General features: G+C 44.9%; 1 protein-coding gene across 3 annotated transcripts; it reads left to right on the forward strand.

Moving 5' to 3' along the window:
- Positions 1 to 4432: 4432 nt before the first annotated feature.
- TENT5A (terminal nucleotidyltransferase 5A) lies at positions 4433 to 14286 on the forward strand. 3 transcript variants are annotated; one of them, XM_020796933.3, is made up of 3 exons: positions 4433 to 4933; positions 7206 to 7793; positions 9288 to 14286. In XM_020796933.3, exons 2-3 carry the CDS (start codon positions 7308 to 7310, stop codon positions 10065 to 10067), a joined length of 1266 nt encoding a protein of 421 aa, XP_020652592.1. In that variant the 5' UTR covers positions 4433 to 4933; positions 7206 to 7307; the 3' UTR covers positions 10068 to 14286. The 3 variants fall into 3 exon arrangements, with proteins under 3 accessions (XP_020652592.1, XP_072855360.1, XP_020652676.1); XM_072999259.2 differs by lacking the exon at positions 4433 to 4933 and adding an exon at positions 5004 to 6816; XM_020797017.3 differs by lacking the exon at positions 4433 to 4933 and adding an exon at positions 5004 to 6614.
- Positions 14287 to 14518: the final 232 nt, after the last annotated feature.

The raw sequence follows: 14518 nt of genomic DNA on the forward strand, positions 1-14518 counted from the left end.
ATCAGGAACATTCTTTAAATTACATGTTGGCACTAAGATACTTTTAATGTTCTTTTTCAGCTTTACTCCGAAGTTGGATATTAATTGTTCATGATCAATACCACAATCCACTCCTGGTCTCATTTTGGCTGAGAGAATACAGTATCTCAATCTCCATCTTTCAGTTACACAGTCTATTTGATTTCTATATTGACCATCTGGTGAAGTCCACATGTACAGCTGTCTGTCTGGTTGCCTGAAGCATATGTTTGCAATAAACAGTCTGATTTTTTTGTCCGATTTTGCATTATAGCCCCTAGCTGCCAGGGCTACATTTTGTCTCATTATTGGAGCCAGTGAATTGCTTCATTTATTTCCAGAGTAGGACACTTTGTAGCTGTCTAAGTGAAAATATCTTGTTCCAGTTCACTTTAGTTCAGTGACTGCAAGTACTGTAATATTTATACATTCCATTTTTTGCTTTACAGTTACTAATCTACCTTGATTCACACTTCTCATGTTCTACGGTCCAATTATATCTCTTGTGCACCATCGAACTTTCATTTCACATCTGTGCATGTCAGCCACTAGACATCCTTTAGCTTTAATCTATTTATTTGTTTATATTATTTACAGGCCCAGTTTTCTCCTTATAAGAGATCCAAGGCAGCTCACTACAGATAAAACTATAAAACAAACACAGTTTAAAACACTATATAAACATCACATTAAAACCAATTAAACTTATATTAAAGTTAAAAACCAAGATTAAAAACAATTCTAAAATCTGTAAGTCAAAAACCAATATCCCTGAGACAATTGCTGCTTAAAAGCCTGCCTGAAGGGGAAAGTCTTTGCCTGATGAGGGAAGGAGAAGGACGGGGCGGTGGGGCAACCTGTCTTCTTGGGGCAGCGCATTCCAAAGCCTGGGAGCAACCACTGAGAAGGCCCTCATTAGTGACACAGCAATTCTAACCTGCCCTTTGCTCTTCTCCAGTACCTGAGTGAATGCTTTCCAGGAGTCTTATCTTCCAGCATTATTTGTTGTTTCATTTCAGACTATCCTTACCATGAAACCCCTGTAATGAAAGTTCAGCCGGGGTTGACCACTGTCACCTTCTTCATGGTGCTAACAAAAGTTAGCTTGAGTGTCATCTCCTCTACCCGTGTCAATTTCAGCTGCTGCCCAGGAGCTGCCTATTCAAAGGCTTTGTTGCAGCTATAACACACAAGAGTGATTTTCTTTTGAAATTCTTTGGTATGTACATTCCAGTAGCCAAAGTGTGTTTGCAATGTGATATTCAGTGCCACTTCCTTCTGAGAATCCGGCTTGAACACTGGCCCTTTCTTTTTCCATATAGGGCACGAATTTTTGTTGCAACACTTTGAGCCCCACTTTGCTTGCATGGGAAATTAATGCCAAAGTCCTACAATTGTGGAATTCATTGGTATCTGTTTTCTTTAAGAAAATATATATTAAGATAACGTATATGAAGAAATGCATGTTTCTTCAATATACATATTTAATGCTCTCATTTTCTTTCTTTCTTTCTTTCTTTCTTTCTTTCTTTCTTTCTTTCTTTCTTTCTTTCTTCTTTCTTTCTTTCTTTCTTTCTTTCTTTCTTTCTTTCTTTCTTTTCTTTCACATATTTCATCCCTTTCTCCTTGAAAAGGACCCAAGGCAGCTTACAACACTGAAAGACAATATTTAAAGCTGAAAACAATGAGTGTATGACAGTGGTTAACACCATTAAAACACAATATTTGAAGCTAAGAACAATGAGGAGTATACGGTAAAGAGGCATCTTACATCATTAAAAAGCAATGTTAAAGCTAAGAACGAGAAGTATATAAATATTAAAAACAAAGAGAAGTCACTCTGAGAAATGGAAAACACAAAAATGGAAAACACAAGTACTGTACTACTAAAAAAATGGGCCATGTTTTATTTTCTATATTTATTGGCGTAACAGGACTTCATATCTCTTGGGAAAGTTTTTTTTTAAAAATCAGACCCATAAACTGGCCTGGATGTTTGAATACAGGCGACTAACTCAGTTCTGCACAGCTGTTCCATCCTTGGGCAAGGACGTGGTCAATCCCAGACCACTTAGGCAGCAATAATGCGGCCCATTCGGCTTACTTCCCCGTTCCGGCTCAGCGTTCAAAGCCGTTCAGCTCCGCAGAGGGAGCGCCTCACTCCGCTCTCTGAAAGGAGGCGACGGTCTTGCCGAAGGTCTTTCCGAGGAGCGGTTCAAAACAAACAGCAAGACGACCCACCCCCGACGCAAGCCGGAGGACCCTCTGCCTCCTGAGGCCGGGGTGGGAGGGATGTGCCTTCCTTCTTCGCCGGCAGGGGGCGTCGTTACCACACAACAATCACAAACCACATCGCGCGCCCCCCCCCCCGTCGCCTCTCCCGCGGGAGCAGAGGCGGGTCGGGCTTCGCTGCTTTCTGCCGGGACAGCTTTCGGCACGCCGTCTCTGGGGGGGGTGACTCTTGGTAGCACCGAGCCTTCCCCCCCCCCACTCGCCGCCCCGTCATGAAAGAGGGTGGACGGGTTCCGTTTGTCAGGACCAAGGGAGGCGGGAACATTGGGAAAGGCACTTAGAAAGTGGCAGCAAAAGTTTACCTCAGGGAGAAGGCTGCCTTCGCGGGGGGGGGGGGGGTTCGGACGTAAAACTACGGTGGGGGCCGATTCGGTCCAGGTCCCTTCCAAAGGACGAGCCCAGAAGCTCCTTCCGAGGGATTTGGGGGGGGAAAGTTGAGAAGGGTTTGCACCTCACCCTCCGCCCCGACCAAAAAGTGAGGCAGAGACTTTCTAAAGATTTAAACATTTCATGAAAGATACATAGTCTCCCCCCCTTCCTTGAACCCTTGAGGGAGTGGCGCCCCCCCCTTTCCTCTTCGTTGATAAGGTCCAGTATGAACCAACCAAGCTTTGAATTGTGTTAAACTGGTAAAAATGCTACCGCGTCGTCCTGGATTATGCACAATACTAATTCATTTGCCATCATGAGTAACAGTAATCATAATTTCTGCATGCCCATTCTAACAGGCAAGATACGTTTTTCTCCACCATACATGGGCACTTCTTCACACCTCTAGGGTGGAGGTGTGACGTCCAGGCAGGCTTTGAACCTCAGCAAGAAATGTAAATTTGCTAATTTTTGAAGCAACTTCAGGACACGCAGCAGCAAAAGCAAGAGTTTGCACCACATCTTGCTGGAACAGGTTACAGCCCATTGTAAATCCACACTGGATCTAATGACTAAGCCTTGCAGCTCCTGCCATTTCTGTGTGAATGGTCAGGCTTGAGTAGATCGTTCTCATTGTGTCCATTCCAAAGCCAATATCATGGCGTGGCTTAATAAGTGAGCTATTTCTGGACTGGCAAATTATTCCCTTTCCCAATATTCACATTGGCGAACTAATGACTTCCCTTGCTCAGCAGAGGGCAGGGGAAGGGAATAAAAATTACTTTTTTCTGTTTAAAACGATTGCCAATATGCTAAATCAGATATTAAAAATTTAAAAATAGAGTTCATATTTGGTTGAGAAACCCAGCTAGGCAAAGAAAATTTTTAAAAAATCAGACATAGCACATCAGCAATAATCTTAAACAGGAAAAAATATATACTTTATTCACTTCCCCTGCCCTCTGCTGAGCAGAGGAAGTGATTAATTTTCCAATATCTGGAAGTGGTTCACTTAAGCCACTTCACTATAGTATTGGCAAATTGACACTGGAGTTCACAGGCCATTGCCCAGCAGGAAAACTCTGGTTTTTTTGGAGGGATCCTTCCTAACCATTCCAAATAAACAGTGGGCCCCAACCCTGAACCGACCAAAAACGTCTTGTACAGTAGTTGGACGACATTTTTTAAAGAAGGAACCCCCACCGTTCCAGCAGAGGGCTACAGAGCGTGATCAAGTCCAGGGGAGCCGGCATCATGTATGTATGTATGTATGTATGTATGTATGTATGTATGTATGTATGTATGTATGTATTTATTTATTTATTTATTTATTTATTTATTTATTTATTTGACTTATATGCCGCCCACTCTACCCAAAGGTCTCTGGGAGGCTTACAACAATTAAAATTCAATTAAAATACAATAAAAGATAAAATGATTCATTCAGTAAGGGGCTTCACAGCACCCCGCTCTTCCTGCAGCATACGCTTCCTTCAGTCCTGACAAGGAAGAAGAGACCTCGAGGGTACCCGAAGGCGGCAGCTTTGCTATTGCCATAAAAGTTCATGGAAGAGGAAGAAGGACAGGGACTTCTCTTCCCTCCGCCCCCGGGTGGCAGGATCTTCCCGCGCCCGTGAATAGGCAGGTCTTCAGCAGCGCGTGGGCGTGTTTACTCCCCAGTCCCCCCCCCCCCCGCTGCGCGGAGGGAGCTCATTCACTTGAAACTGGCACGCGGAAGCGCTCTCGCTCTCTCTCGCTCTCTCTCCCCCCAGCAGCTTTCCCATTGGCTCCTCGCTCCGGGGGCCTGAAAGGAGGAAAGGACGCCGTCACGGCCAAGCCCGCGGTGATTGGCGGAACCCTTCGCACATCACGGCTCTCTGGAATCGCCCTGCAGCTGTTGCTGGAACGTCAGTCCCGGTGACGTCCTGCCCGTCTCCTATTACTGCTCCTCCAGCTGCTGCTGTTGTGTCCATCCTCTTCTCTCTCTCCCCCCCACCCCCCGCGACTTATTTTCCTACCGTTTCTCCTTCATCTTTCCGCAGGAAGCGTGACAGCCGTCTCTTCATCGGTGCACATCAGCCACCCCATCCCGCGCCTTGTCATGCCTCTAAAGTCCTGCGCAGCAGTATATAAAGAGGAACTGAAGGAGAGCAGGTGGATTCCCTCGAAAATCGCCCTTTACTTCTATATTGTTCTGTTGTCAGGGGATTGTATGAGTACGCACTGAAGGATTACACTGGAAGGGAAGAAGAGAGTGAGTTTTCTCTGTACAATTTGTTCTCTATGGATTATGCATGCGCTATGCATTATTGGCTTTTGTCCGGGAATATAAACTATCGCGTGCATGTTTCGTAACATTTTATGTTGTCTTTTTTTCTTGAAACTTTGTAGCAACGGTAATAGGAAAAAGCTGTTTCAAACAGACATTTGCCTTTCATTCTATGTCCCGTTGTTTACTTGTTTTCTGCAATTGACGTGTGTTGTATGAGCTACGACACAGATATTTCTCTGTCCTCCCCCCCCCCCCGTTCTGCGTAGTGTGCAGTTTCACTAGTGACTTGCATTTATTGAAGCAAAAATCTATGGCTGCAATTTTACATTGTTAAAGTTGAAGAAGATCGATCGCAGAGAACATATGCAAAAGAGGCGAAAGCGATGACCGTGTTTTAAACTGGGTCAGCTTTTCCTATCTTAAACGGTGCAAGTCGTTACCTAGCTGGGAGGCCTGAAGGTGGTCGGGTCCAGACCTGCCCCCATTATTTACATTGCTACTTCTGTCCCTTGCAGCAACAGGTGTGTGCATGCGGGGGAGGACGCCTTGGCCAAGGCCAACTTCATGCGTAGCCAGTTTCCGGTGACATTTTTAAAAAAATCTTCAGCTCCAAGTCACGAATTTGAGAATCTGCGATAAAGACCTATAATATTTGGGTATTTAAGGGCTAGTCTCAAACATTCTTGCGGCGTCGCTTCTTTTGATGTTGGCCCTTTCTGAATACACTTCCAAAGTTTCCCATTGGAAATTACTTCCAAAGATGATCGTTGGAATCGGGATTTTGGCCCCCGGGAGCACCTGCCCCCTCCATAAGATTTAAGGTGCTGATTAATTCTTCTATATTCCCCGGAGAGGGAGGGAGCGATAAAATGCAGGGAAAGAAGGATTCTGGAATCTAGAAATCCAGGAGGGGATTCTGAAAATGGGCAAAGCAGATTTATTATTTCCCAGATTTCCCCATTATTAATCCAACCGCACACACACCCCTTTTACTGCAAGGGAGTCAACCCTCGGTTGTAAAGGACGCCCGCCCCTTTCGGCTCCCCACATTTGCAAAGCACACGCTCAGCAGGGAGAGGCGAAGAATGTTCCACATGCTGCTGACATACAAATCCCCCCGCCTCCTTCTCTTGATGCTCCCTCGGTGACTTGATAAAAGATCGCGGACCTTTGGGCTGCAAAGGACTCCCCGCTCCCTGGACCACCCCCCCCCCCGCGTTTCTTAGTGTCAGGGAGCCGCCAGTTCCCTCCAGGAAGTTCCAGCAGGATCCAGATCGTTCCAACGTTCACCTTTATTCCGCGTCCAGCGGGAAGAAATTTAAGCAGGAGAGGAAAAATCCGAGGGAGGGGGGAGAAGGAAAGGCGGAGGAAGCAACTGTTAGAGGGAGGGGAAAAACGGCGGCGAAAAGCAAGAGAAATCAGCTGTTTATGCAAATAAGGGGGCGTGTCGAGAACCGAGGGGGCGGAAAGGCACCGCGCCGTATGCAGATAAGAGGGGCGTGGGGAGCCGAGGGTGCCTCGGATCCCCGGAAGGGCTCGGAGCCCCATATAACAAACTACTGAGGACCTTTCCCAAGCAGAATTAGCGAAAGCTCTAGGGACCGAGCCGGAGGGAGGAGGAGGAGGAGGAGGAGGAGAAGGAGAAGGCGGCGGCGGCGCCCCGGTGAGCTGGGGAGGAGGGCCGGCGGGACATGCCGACTTAAACGCAGCCCAGCAAGCCGTGCCCGCCACGCCGGGGGCGCCTTCAGCCGCGCGGAGGGTGTGCGGTCTGCCCTGCGCTCGTGCTCGGCTCTTCCCACTCACCTCCTTGCCCCGCAGCCTCTCGGAAAGGCAGCCCGAGCCGCGCCCCCCCCCGTGCACTGCAGGTGATCAAGAGCAAGCCCCGGCGTGTATCTTGGGGGGGGGGGAAGAGGAGAACAGGTCAGGGTCCCGAGACCGGGGACGGGGAGGGGGGGCAGACCGAAGAGGAGGGGGCGCTGAGAGCCCTGCCTGGGTTCAGCGAGAGGACTTGTCCTGAGAAAAGCGCAAGCAAAGGCCGGCTTGGGGTGGGGTGTTCCCACTTTTCCCCTCGTGAAGGCGCCGGGAAGACACCCCTTAGTCAGCGCCTCCGGGGGGGGGGGGGAGCGCAGAACAGCGGCCGCGATCCTCCGAGGCTTTATGACAAGCGTTCAAAGGCTTGAGGATCGCCGTGCCCGTCATGTGCCTGCGTTTATCTCGCTGATGGCTTTTGCTCGTCTTCTTTTTCCCTCCCTAGGAAGTGAAGAAAGAAGAAATTTCGTCGCGGGAACGAAGCTGCATCTTTAAAATACATCACTAGATAGATTGCTGTAAGAAAAATTGCAATCGGCGCCGGACCATGGCAGAGGAGGAACATACTGCTCCCAGCACCCCCACGATCCCTTCCGCTCCCCCGAGCAGGAGCAGCCCCGAGGCGGCCGTCCGCGAGCCCTGCCCGGGCTGCTGCGAGAGCAGCCGCTGCAACGTGCTGACCTGGGAGCAAGTGCAGCGCCTGGACCGGATCTTGAGCGAGACCATCCCGATCCACGGCCGGGGCAACTTCCCGACGTTAGAGATGCAGCCGCGGCAGATCGTCAACGTGGTGCGGAGCCGCCTGGAGGAGAAAAGCATCGGCGTGCGGGACGTCCGCCTCAACGGCTCGGCGGCCAGCCACGTCCTGCACCAAGACAGCGGCCTGGGTTACAAAGACTTGGACCTCATCTTCTGCGCCGACCTGAAAGGGGAAGCCGAGTTCCAGACCGTCAAAGACGTGGTCCTGGACTGCCTTTTGGATTTCTTACCCGAAGGAGTTAACAAGGAGAAGATCACCCCCTTGACCCTGAAGGTAAGCCCGACACGCGCGTTTGCGCGCCACCAGCCCCTGCTTGGCTCTTCTGCGAACGGAGTCTTTCCAGACCTGTGCCAGGGAAGCCCCCGGCAGAGAAGCTGGTCCTTTTTTAAAAAAAAAGCTTCCTGCAAAAATGCAGAATAGATTCCTTCCCCCCCCCACCCCCCTACCGCTGGCCCGCAGCCTTTCCAGGGCTGCTAGTGAAGGGTGTTAACAAACACACCTCTTCTACACAACTGATTGAAAAAGTGAACTTGGAAGGGCACCATTCCTTGGAGAGAAGGGGGGGCGTACATATATCAGTAATCAACTTAATTGTTATTGGCCTGTGGAGGAGAAAGAAGCCCATGTTGCTTTAATGACAGCCTGATTAGTAGGTAAAGTCACTTCTGTTCCTGCTTTCTCATTACCGCTTGGGTTTTCATTGGGTTATGGAGAGGGCCCGCTAGAGGGAAACAGTACAGTGCTCCTGCCTTGTCCTGTGGCCCTACAAATGCTTAGGAGATGTAAAATTACTGAAAATTTCCATTTTTTTCCAGAAGAAAAGTTTTTCCCCCTGTTGTTGTTTTTTTCCCCTGGGGGAAAAATGGAATTTTTCAGAAATTTTACATCTTAACAAATGTGCCCAGTTAGAGAGCTCCCAAGTTTGTTCTGCTGAAGTGGGCTAAGATCTCTCTTCTGCCCTATGTTGACAGCCTGGTATGCCTTGCCTACTTTCTCTTCCAAGAAGCTGTGCTTGCTGCCAGTCGCGTCTGGCACCCTCTGGGTTGGACTGGGCATCCTGTCATCCCCCAGCTGCCATGGCCAGTGGCTGTACTGGCAAGGGATGATGGTTTAGCAATATCTGCAGCACCCCAGGTTGTGGAAAGCTGGTGCTTATACAGCATTGGAAGTCACTTTTTTGCGTGGTGAAATCCAGTCCCTTTCAATCCCAGTTAGTGTTTCTAATGTGGTTGTGAATCAGGCCTCTTTTGCCTCTCCGCTTCAGGGAGACTACCTTCAAAACCTATGATTTAAATGACCTATTAAATAAGTCTTTGGTTTGGAAATGGAGATGTACATCACCTCAGACCCACTTCAATATTTAGCCACTTTCCCCCCTCTGCAGGAGAATCTGCCAGTGATTTTAAAGACTTTGGGCATACTGTCTGCACTCTTGTGTGTACCAGTTTCATATCTTTGGAATAAAAGCCTTAAGGAAATCCTTACAGAATATGTCCTTTGTGTAGCTACCATGCTGCGCACGCTCCCTCTCTCTTTGGTTCTGTGCAACTGCATGTCTGCAAAACCGCATGCTAAATCTGTCTACAGTGTGTCTCTTTCTTACGCCTAGGCTATGTAAATTGCTCTGCTGCAGGCTTAGGGCAGGGTGGAGGTGGGATCCAGATGCAAATGAAGACCTCAAAGAGGAGGTTTTTTTTAATTGGTTTCCTGATCTGCTCTCCTCCTCCTGTCTTTCTCCTTCCCCCCCCCCTGTGTCTTAAATTGTAGGAGGCCTATGTGCAGAAAATGGTGAAAGTGTGCAATGATTCAGACCGATGGAGTCTCATCTCCTTGTCCAACAACAGTGGCAAAAACGTGGAGCTGAAATTTGTGGACTCTCTGAGGAGGCAGTTTGAATTCAGTGTAGATTCTTTCCAGATCAAGCTAGACTCTCTTCTTCTTTTCTATGAATGTTCAGAAAACCCAATGACCGAAACTTTCCACCCAACCATCATTGGGGAGAGCGTCTATGGGGATTTCCAAGAAGCCTTTGATCACCTTTGCAACAAGATCATTGCCACCAGAAATCCAGAAGAAATCAGGGGAGGTGGTCTCCTCAAGTACTGCAATCTCTTAGTAAGAGGCTTCAGGGCTGCCTCCGAATCGGAGATTAAATCCCTTCAGAGATACATGTGTTCGAGGTTTTTCATTGACTTCTCAGACATTGGAGAACAACAGCGGAAGCTGGAGTCCTACTTGCAGAACCACTTTGTGGGACTGGAGGACCGCAAGTATGACTATCTCATGACCCTTCATGGCGTGGTGAATGAGAGCACAGTGTGCCTGATGGGACATGAGAGGAGACAGACATTAAATCTGATCACCATGCTGGCCATCCGGGTGCTAGCTGAGCAAAACATCATTCCCAACGTGGCCAATGTCACTTGCTACTACCAGCCTGCCCCATATGTAACCGATGCCAACTTCAGCAATTATTATATTGCCCAGGTTCAGCCGGTGTTCCCGTGTCAGCAGCATGCGTACTCAACTTGGTTGCCCTGTAACTAACAGTTTTGACAGACTTGGTGGGGGAACATGTTTTCTATCAAGCCAACGAAAGGGGGAGGGCAGTATTCCCCTTTAAAAAAACAACAACACACACACATGGGGTGGTTTCTGTGCAATGGTCGTCTGCTCTAGCTTTTAAGATGGAGGAAAGCTATTTGGTTCTTATGTTAAAGGTAGGTAAGAACCAAACACTTACTGGATTCCACCCCACAGCATGAGGCCTGTCATGAAAAGCAAATAGAGTCTCCTTGTAATAAACCAGGGAGGAATGCTTGATGACAATATGGGTGGGCCAAGCCTGCTCCCATAGCTATGGTGTAGTGAAAGTTGGGAAGCCTTTAATTTTAAAAATGGGATCTGCAAAAAAATAATAATAATTTTTAAGTGCGGGATGGGGGAGAATTCAAGTTAGGGCTGGGTGGAAGATAAATATGCATCCAGGAATGTAAAGTTAGAGGCATATCATGACAAGCATTGAAATAAGATATATTTTGGAATTACTGCCTTTGGGGCATAAGTTAAATGCTGTCAGTGGAATGATCCCATAGAATGTATAGCTTGCCTGAATAGAATGCTTTAAGAGAAACAGCTTGCTCCAGACAAAGAGCAGTGGATGGGTACAGTTATTTGAAAAAGAGAAGCAGTGTGTGTCTGTCTGAAGGATTACGGCAAATATCATTATTTCCAGCTGTGTGCATGCTTCACATTGTTTTAAAAATGTGGAAAAGCAGGAAGACCAGCTGTAGCAAGCAACATATGCTTCAGGACCAAAGATTTCACAGATAAGTTATCCAAGCAACGAGACGGACACAGTAGACTATTAAATATATATAATACTATATTTGTATACACAAAACATTAAACAAAAGTGCCTGATGCTTTCAGAAAATTTGAAGTGAGAAAAATATAGTTTTGTGATTGAATATTGCATTTTGTTTTTATCAGGGACACAAGAAAACTAAAAATAAGCTCGTGAATAAATGGTGGAGGAAAAGCCTATTTTTTTCCTGAAAAATACCTATATAAAGTTTATGATGATGATGATGTGATGTTACCACAGGTACATGTGTGTATGTATGTGTGTATTTGTTTTGTATGTGTGTGTGTGTTTGTGTGTATATGTGTGTGATATATATATATAAAAATATATATTACACACAGAGACACACATAACATTTTTATATGGTCTAGGAAAATGTAGCATTTAAAAATGTTTTAAATAAAATAAAATGTGTTTTTTAGTCTGCAACAGAACATGAGAATACTGTGGGCACTTTGCAGACAAGAGTTGGTTATCCTGCACCAGAAAATCTGGATACATAAATTGGTCACAAATAAAGTGGAATTCAAATTGTGCTTTTAGCTGCAATGAGAGAACATAAAAAATAATTCATTGGGGTACTTGTGAGCCATAGCACATTCATATCTGGGCAAACTTTTGACTTACTTTTCTTGTTTGATACTGTAACATGGTTTGGACACTTAACTCACTTAGTTCCCTAACTGCATACTGGCATGATGTATTACACCCCCATTGGAATGTGGCTCAAAGAGTTACTAGTTTTCCCTGACAGCCAAAAAAATATTGGCATAGCCAGTGATTTGAATAGTTGTTACTAATTTTTTTTTAAGCAAACAAAATGCACTGTGCATTCCAAGACCACTAGGTGTGAGTAAATGTGAAATAAACCATTACAAAGAGTGTTGCATGGAAGTTTAAAATTTATATGTTATATAGAGATATGTTTTATGCAACTTTCAAACATCTTTGATCTGGTTGTCACACTGCATTTTTCAGATCAGTACTGTACCTTATTTAAAATGCACTTTTGTTTAACATTAACTAATTCTGACTTAATTTTCTTTTGCTCAAGAGTCAGAGAAGAGAGCAAGAAAAGGGTCTTGCTTGGACATTTTCTTCCATTCTTGTTGTGATTGTCCTCCCAAATAGTTTGACTCTCTCCTTACCCTTTTGGGTCACTCTTAAGAGAAAACAACATCTAACAGTGATTGCTTTGGCTGCATCCAAACACAGAGCCAATCAGGCCTTTAAAACAAAATCTTTGGGTGCAAAGACTCTACAACTTTGCATTGGCTTGTGGCATGTGCGTTGTTTTCTTGATGCTAAGGACCGAACTAAAGGTTACAGTGCTGAAGGGGAAATGTCACCATGCCTCCCACCAGTATAGAGTCAGACGGAGCTGTGCTGTACATGCAGTGCACGCAACATCACGTTAAAGCAGCATAAAATATTTAAAGTGGACGGATTAAGTCAGTTGCTCACTAGGCAATTCAGTCTCCCTTTGTCCCAATAAAACTACTGGCAGTGCCCGCCCCCATCCCACAACTCATTTTAAATTATTAAAGCCTTTGCTATTTTCGCTGTGCTTTTTCATGTCCAAAGGGCAGTTTAACAGGATCTCAGTTTGTTTACTCAACTGCCATCAGTATGAATTCAGCAAGAAATGGCCAGAAAGGAAAATATATAAATATACATTTTGGTAGGTGCCCAGATTTAAAAAGGCAGTGTGTGCTTCCATCGGCTTTGTCCTCTCACAAATTGAGATGATGCCAAAATCACAGGTTATCCTGTTTGGAGGGGCCTTCCGATGGAGGCTGAGCTGATAGAGGCTGGAGAAATAGGATCGGTTGGTAATGTGGTAGGTCCGTCCTTGCCACAGTTATTTTGCTACAAATAATACATTATACATTATCCTTTAAAGCAACAGCTTTTCCCAATTTTTTAAATTCTGGAGTTTTCCTCCTCGTTCAAATCTCAGCTGCATTTTAGGAGAAGCAGGAAACAGTTGTCTTTATATGGAATGCTGCAGGGCTTGATTCATTTGATGAAGAAAAGATGATTTCTCTTATTTCAAAGGTCTAACAATTTTATCTGCTCTTGCTTTTCTATATGAATCCAAGTCTTTAAACTCAAGGGGTTTGGTTGCAACTGGATAGTTGCTTTTTTTAAAAAGGTGTCTTGGGGTAAGCAATGAGAAAATGTCATGACTTCAGATCTTGGTGTGATGCTCTGCAGAATCCAGTGCTATCAGTTCAACAGAACTGAAGATTAAAGTTTGTTTTACATAAACAAGGCTTCTTTTTCAGTGCTAACACAATTGAGAGTCTCTTAATTGCAAATAGTTTGTGTTTTGTTGGATTAATTGTCAGTAAAAGAAGTTCTCAGTGGGCTGGTGGAGAAAAGTTGAAAGATGTTAGATTCTTTTAAAATAATGCACAATCATTTTAATGTTGCTTATTCTGAAACTCTCATTTGTCCATGTCTGCTGTGTACACGCTAGGTGATTGCATACCTTTGTTATGCTTATGTAAATATCACTCTCATATAGTTAAACATTTCATTTTCAATCCTAGCACATTCAGTGCAGCTAAACCGAGTTGTACTGTATATATAATCTGCAACGTGCAAAAACAAACAAAACTTTAAAAGAAAGCAGACAAAAACTAGGAATCAAGTTAAAAAGGAGAATTCTTGTTTCCATACTTTTCTTTATTTAAAGGCTTTAAACTTTTTTGCTGCTAGATATTGCACAATGTTTCATGCACAGCTTATAAATTCCTGTTGTAAAATGCTTTATATGCAAGTTGTATTATATTGAAGGCTCTTACCAATTGAGAGGAAGCTTTAAAGGGTTTGTGGAAAGAAAAAAATGTAAAGGAAGAAAGAGAGAAAGAGGAGGAGATATATATATATCTAAAAACATAATCAGCACTTTTGTTTTGTTCTTATTTTTATTTCTTTTTATTTTTTATTTTATTTCTCTCTTTTTGTACGGCTTTCTGGTTTCCACTGCAATGGAGAAAATCCAAAATCCATGTACAGGTATTGCTGTTTGCTATTTTTGCAACTAGTTAACACCAGAAGGGTCCAGAGACTTTGGAATGGATTGGGCATGACCTTGCAAACACGTCTAGTCTGTGGGAAGTGATGCTGGTTTTGTTCTCCTTCAAATTCCATGCAACTTTTGTCTTCAATGAAACATCCATTTCCATCCGACTGCTCCCTTCACTGCTCATTTTGGAACTTTTTTTTAAACTCTGGGTTCTGTTAGCAGTTGAAATAAAGAGCGGGTGGGAAACAGACACTCGTAACCAACAAAAGCGTTTGCTTCTGTGCTAGAGGGAACAGATTGTGAAACTTGTTTACAGCATCCAATATTTGGATTCTTTTTTGTAAATAAAAATGTTATTTTTTCTATTTCTTTGTGTTGGATCTTTCTAGCATCTAAATCAATTCTGGTTTTTCCCTCCGCTCCAAGTGCATTAGAAAGGATAAATATAGCATTTCTGAGAAACAGCTTTTCAATACAGATAGCATCCTCTTTGCTTGGTCAGCAGATGCAGCTGTCCATGGGATCCACAGGTGGGCTTTCTCCAAACTTGTGGAAGGAGGTAAGAGGCGCTCTTTGCACGAGCATGAGGCTGAGCGT

This window comes from Pogona vitticeps, chromosome 1 (assembly GCF_051106095.1).
Source record: "Pogona vitticeps strain Pit_001003342236 chromosome 1, PviZW2.1, whole genome shotgun sequence".
NCBI classification, from domain to species: Eukaryota; Metazoa; Chordata; class Lepidosauria; order Squamata; family Agamidae; genus Pogona; species Pogona vitticeps.

What these genes read in the sequence shown, in the direction of transcription:
- TENT5A (XM_020796933.3), top strand. Translation starts at nt 7,308, where the DNA reads ATGGCAGAGGAGGAACATACTGCTCCCAGCACCCCCACGATCCCTTCC. An exon ending in TCACCCCCTTGACCCTGAAG is followed by an intron (nt 7,794 to 9,287) that starts GTAAGCCCGACA and finishes CTTAAATTGTAG; the next exon opens with GAGGCCTATGTGCAGAAAAT.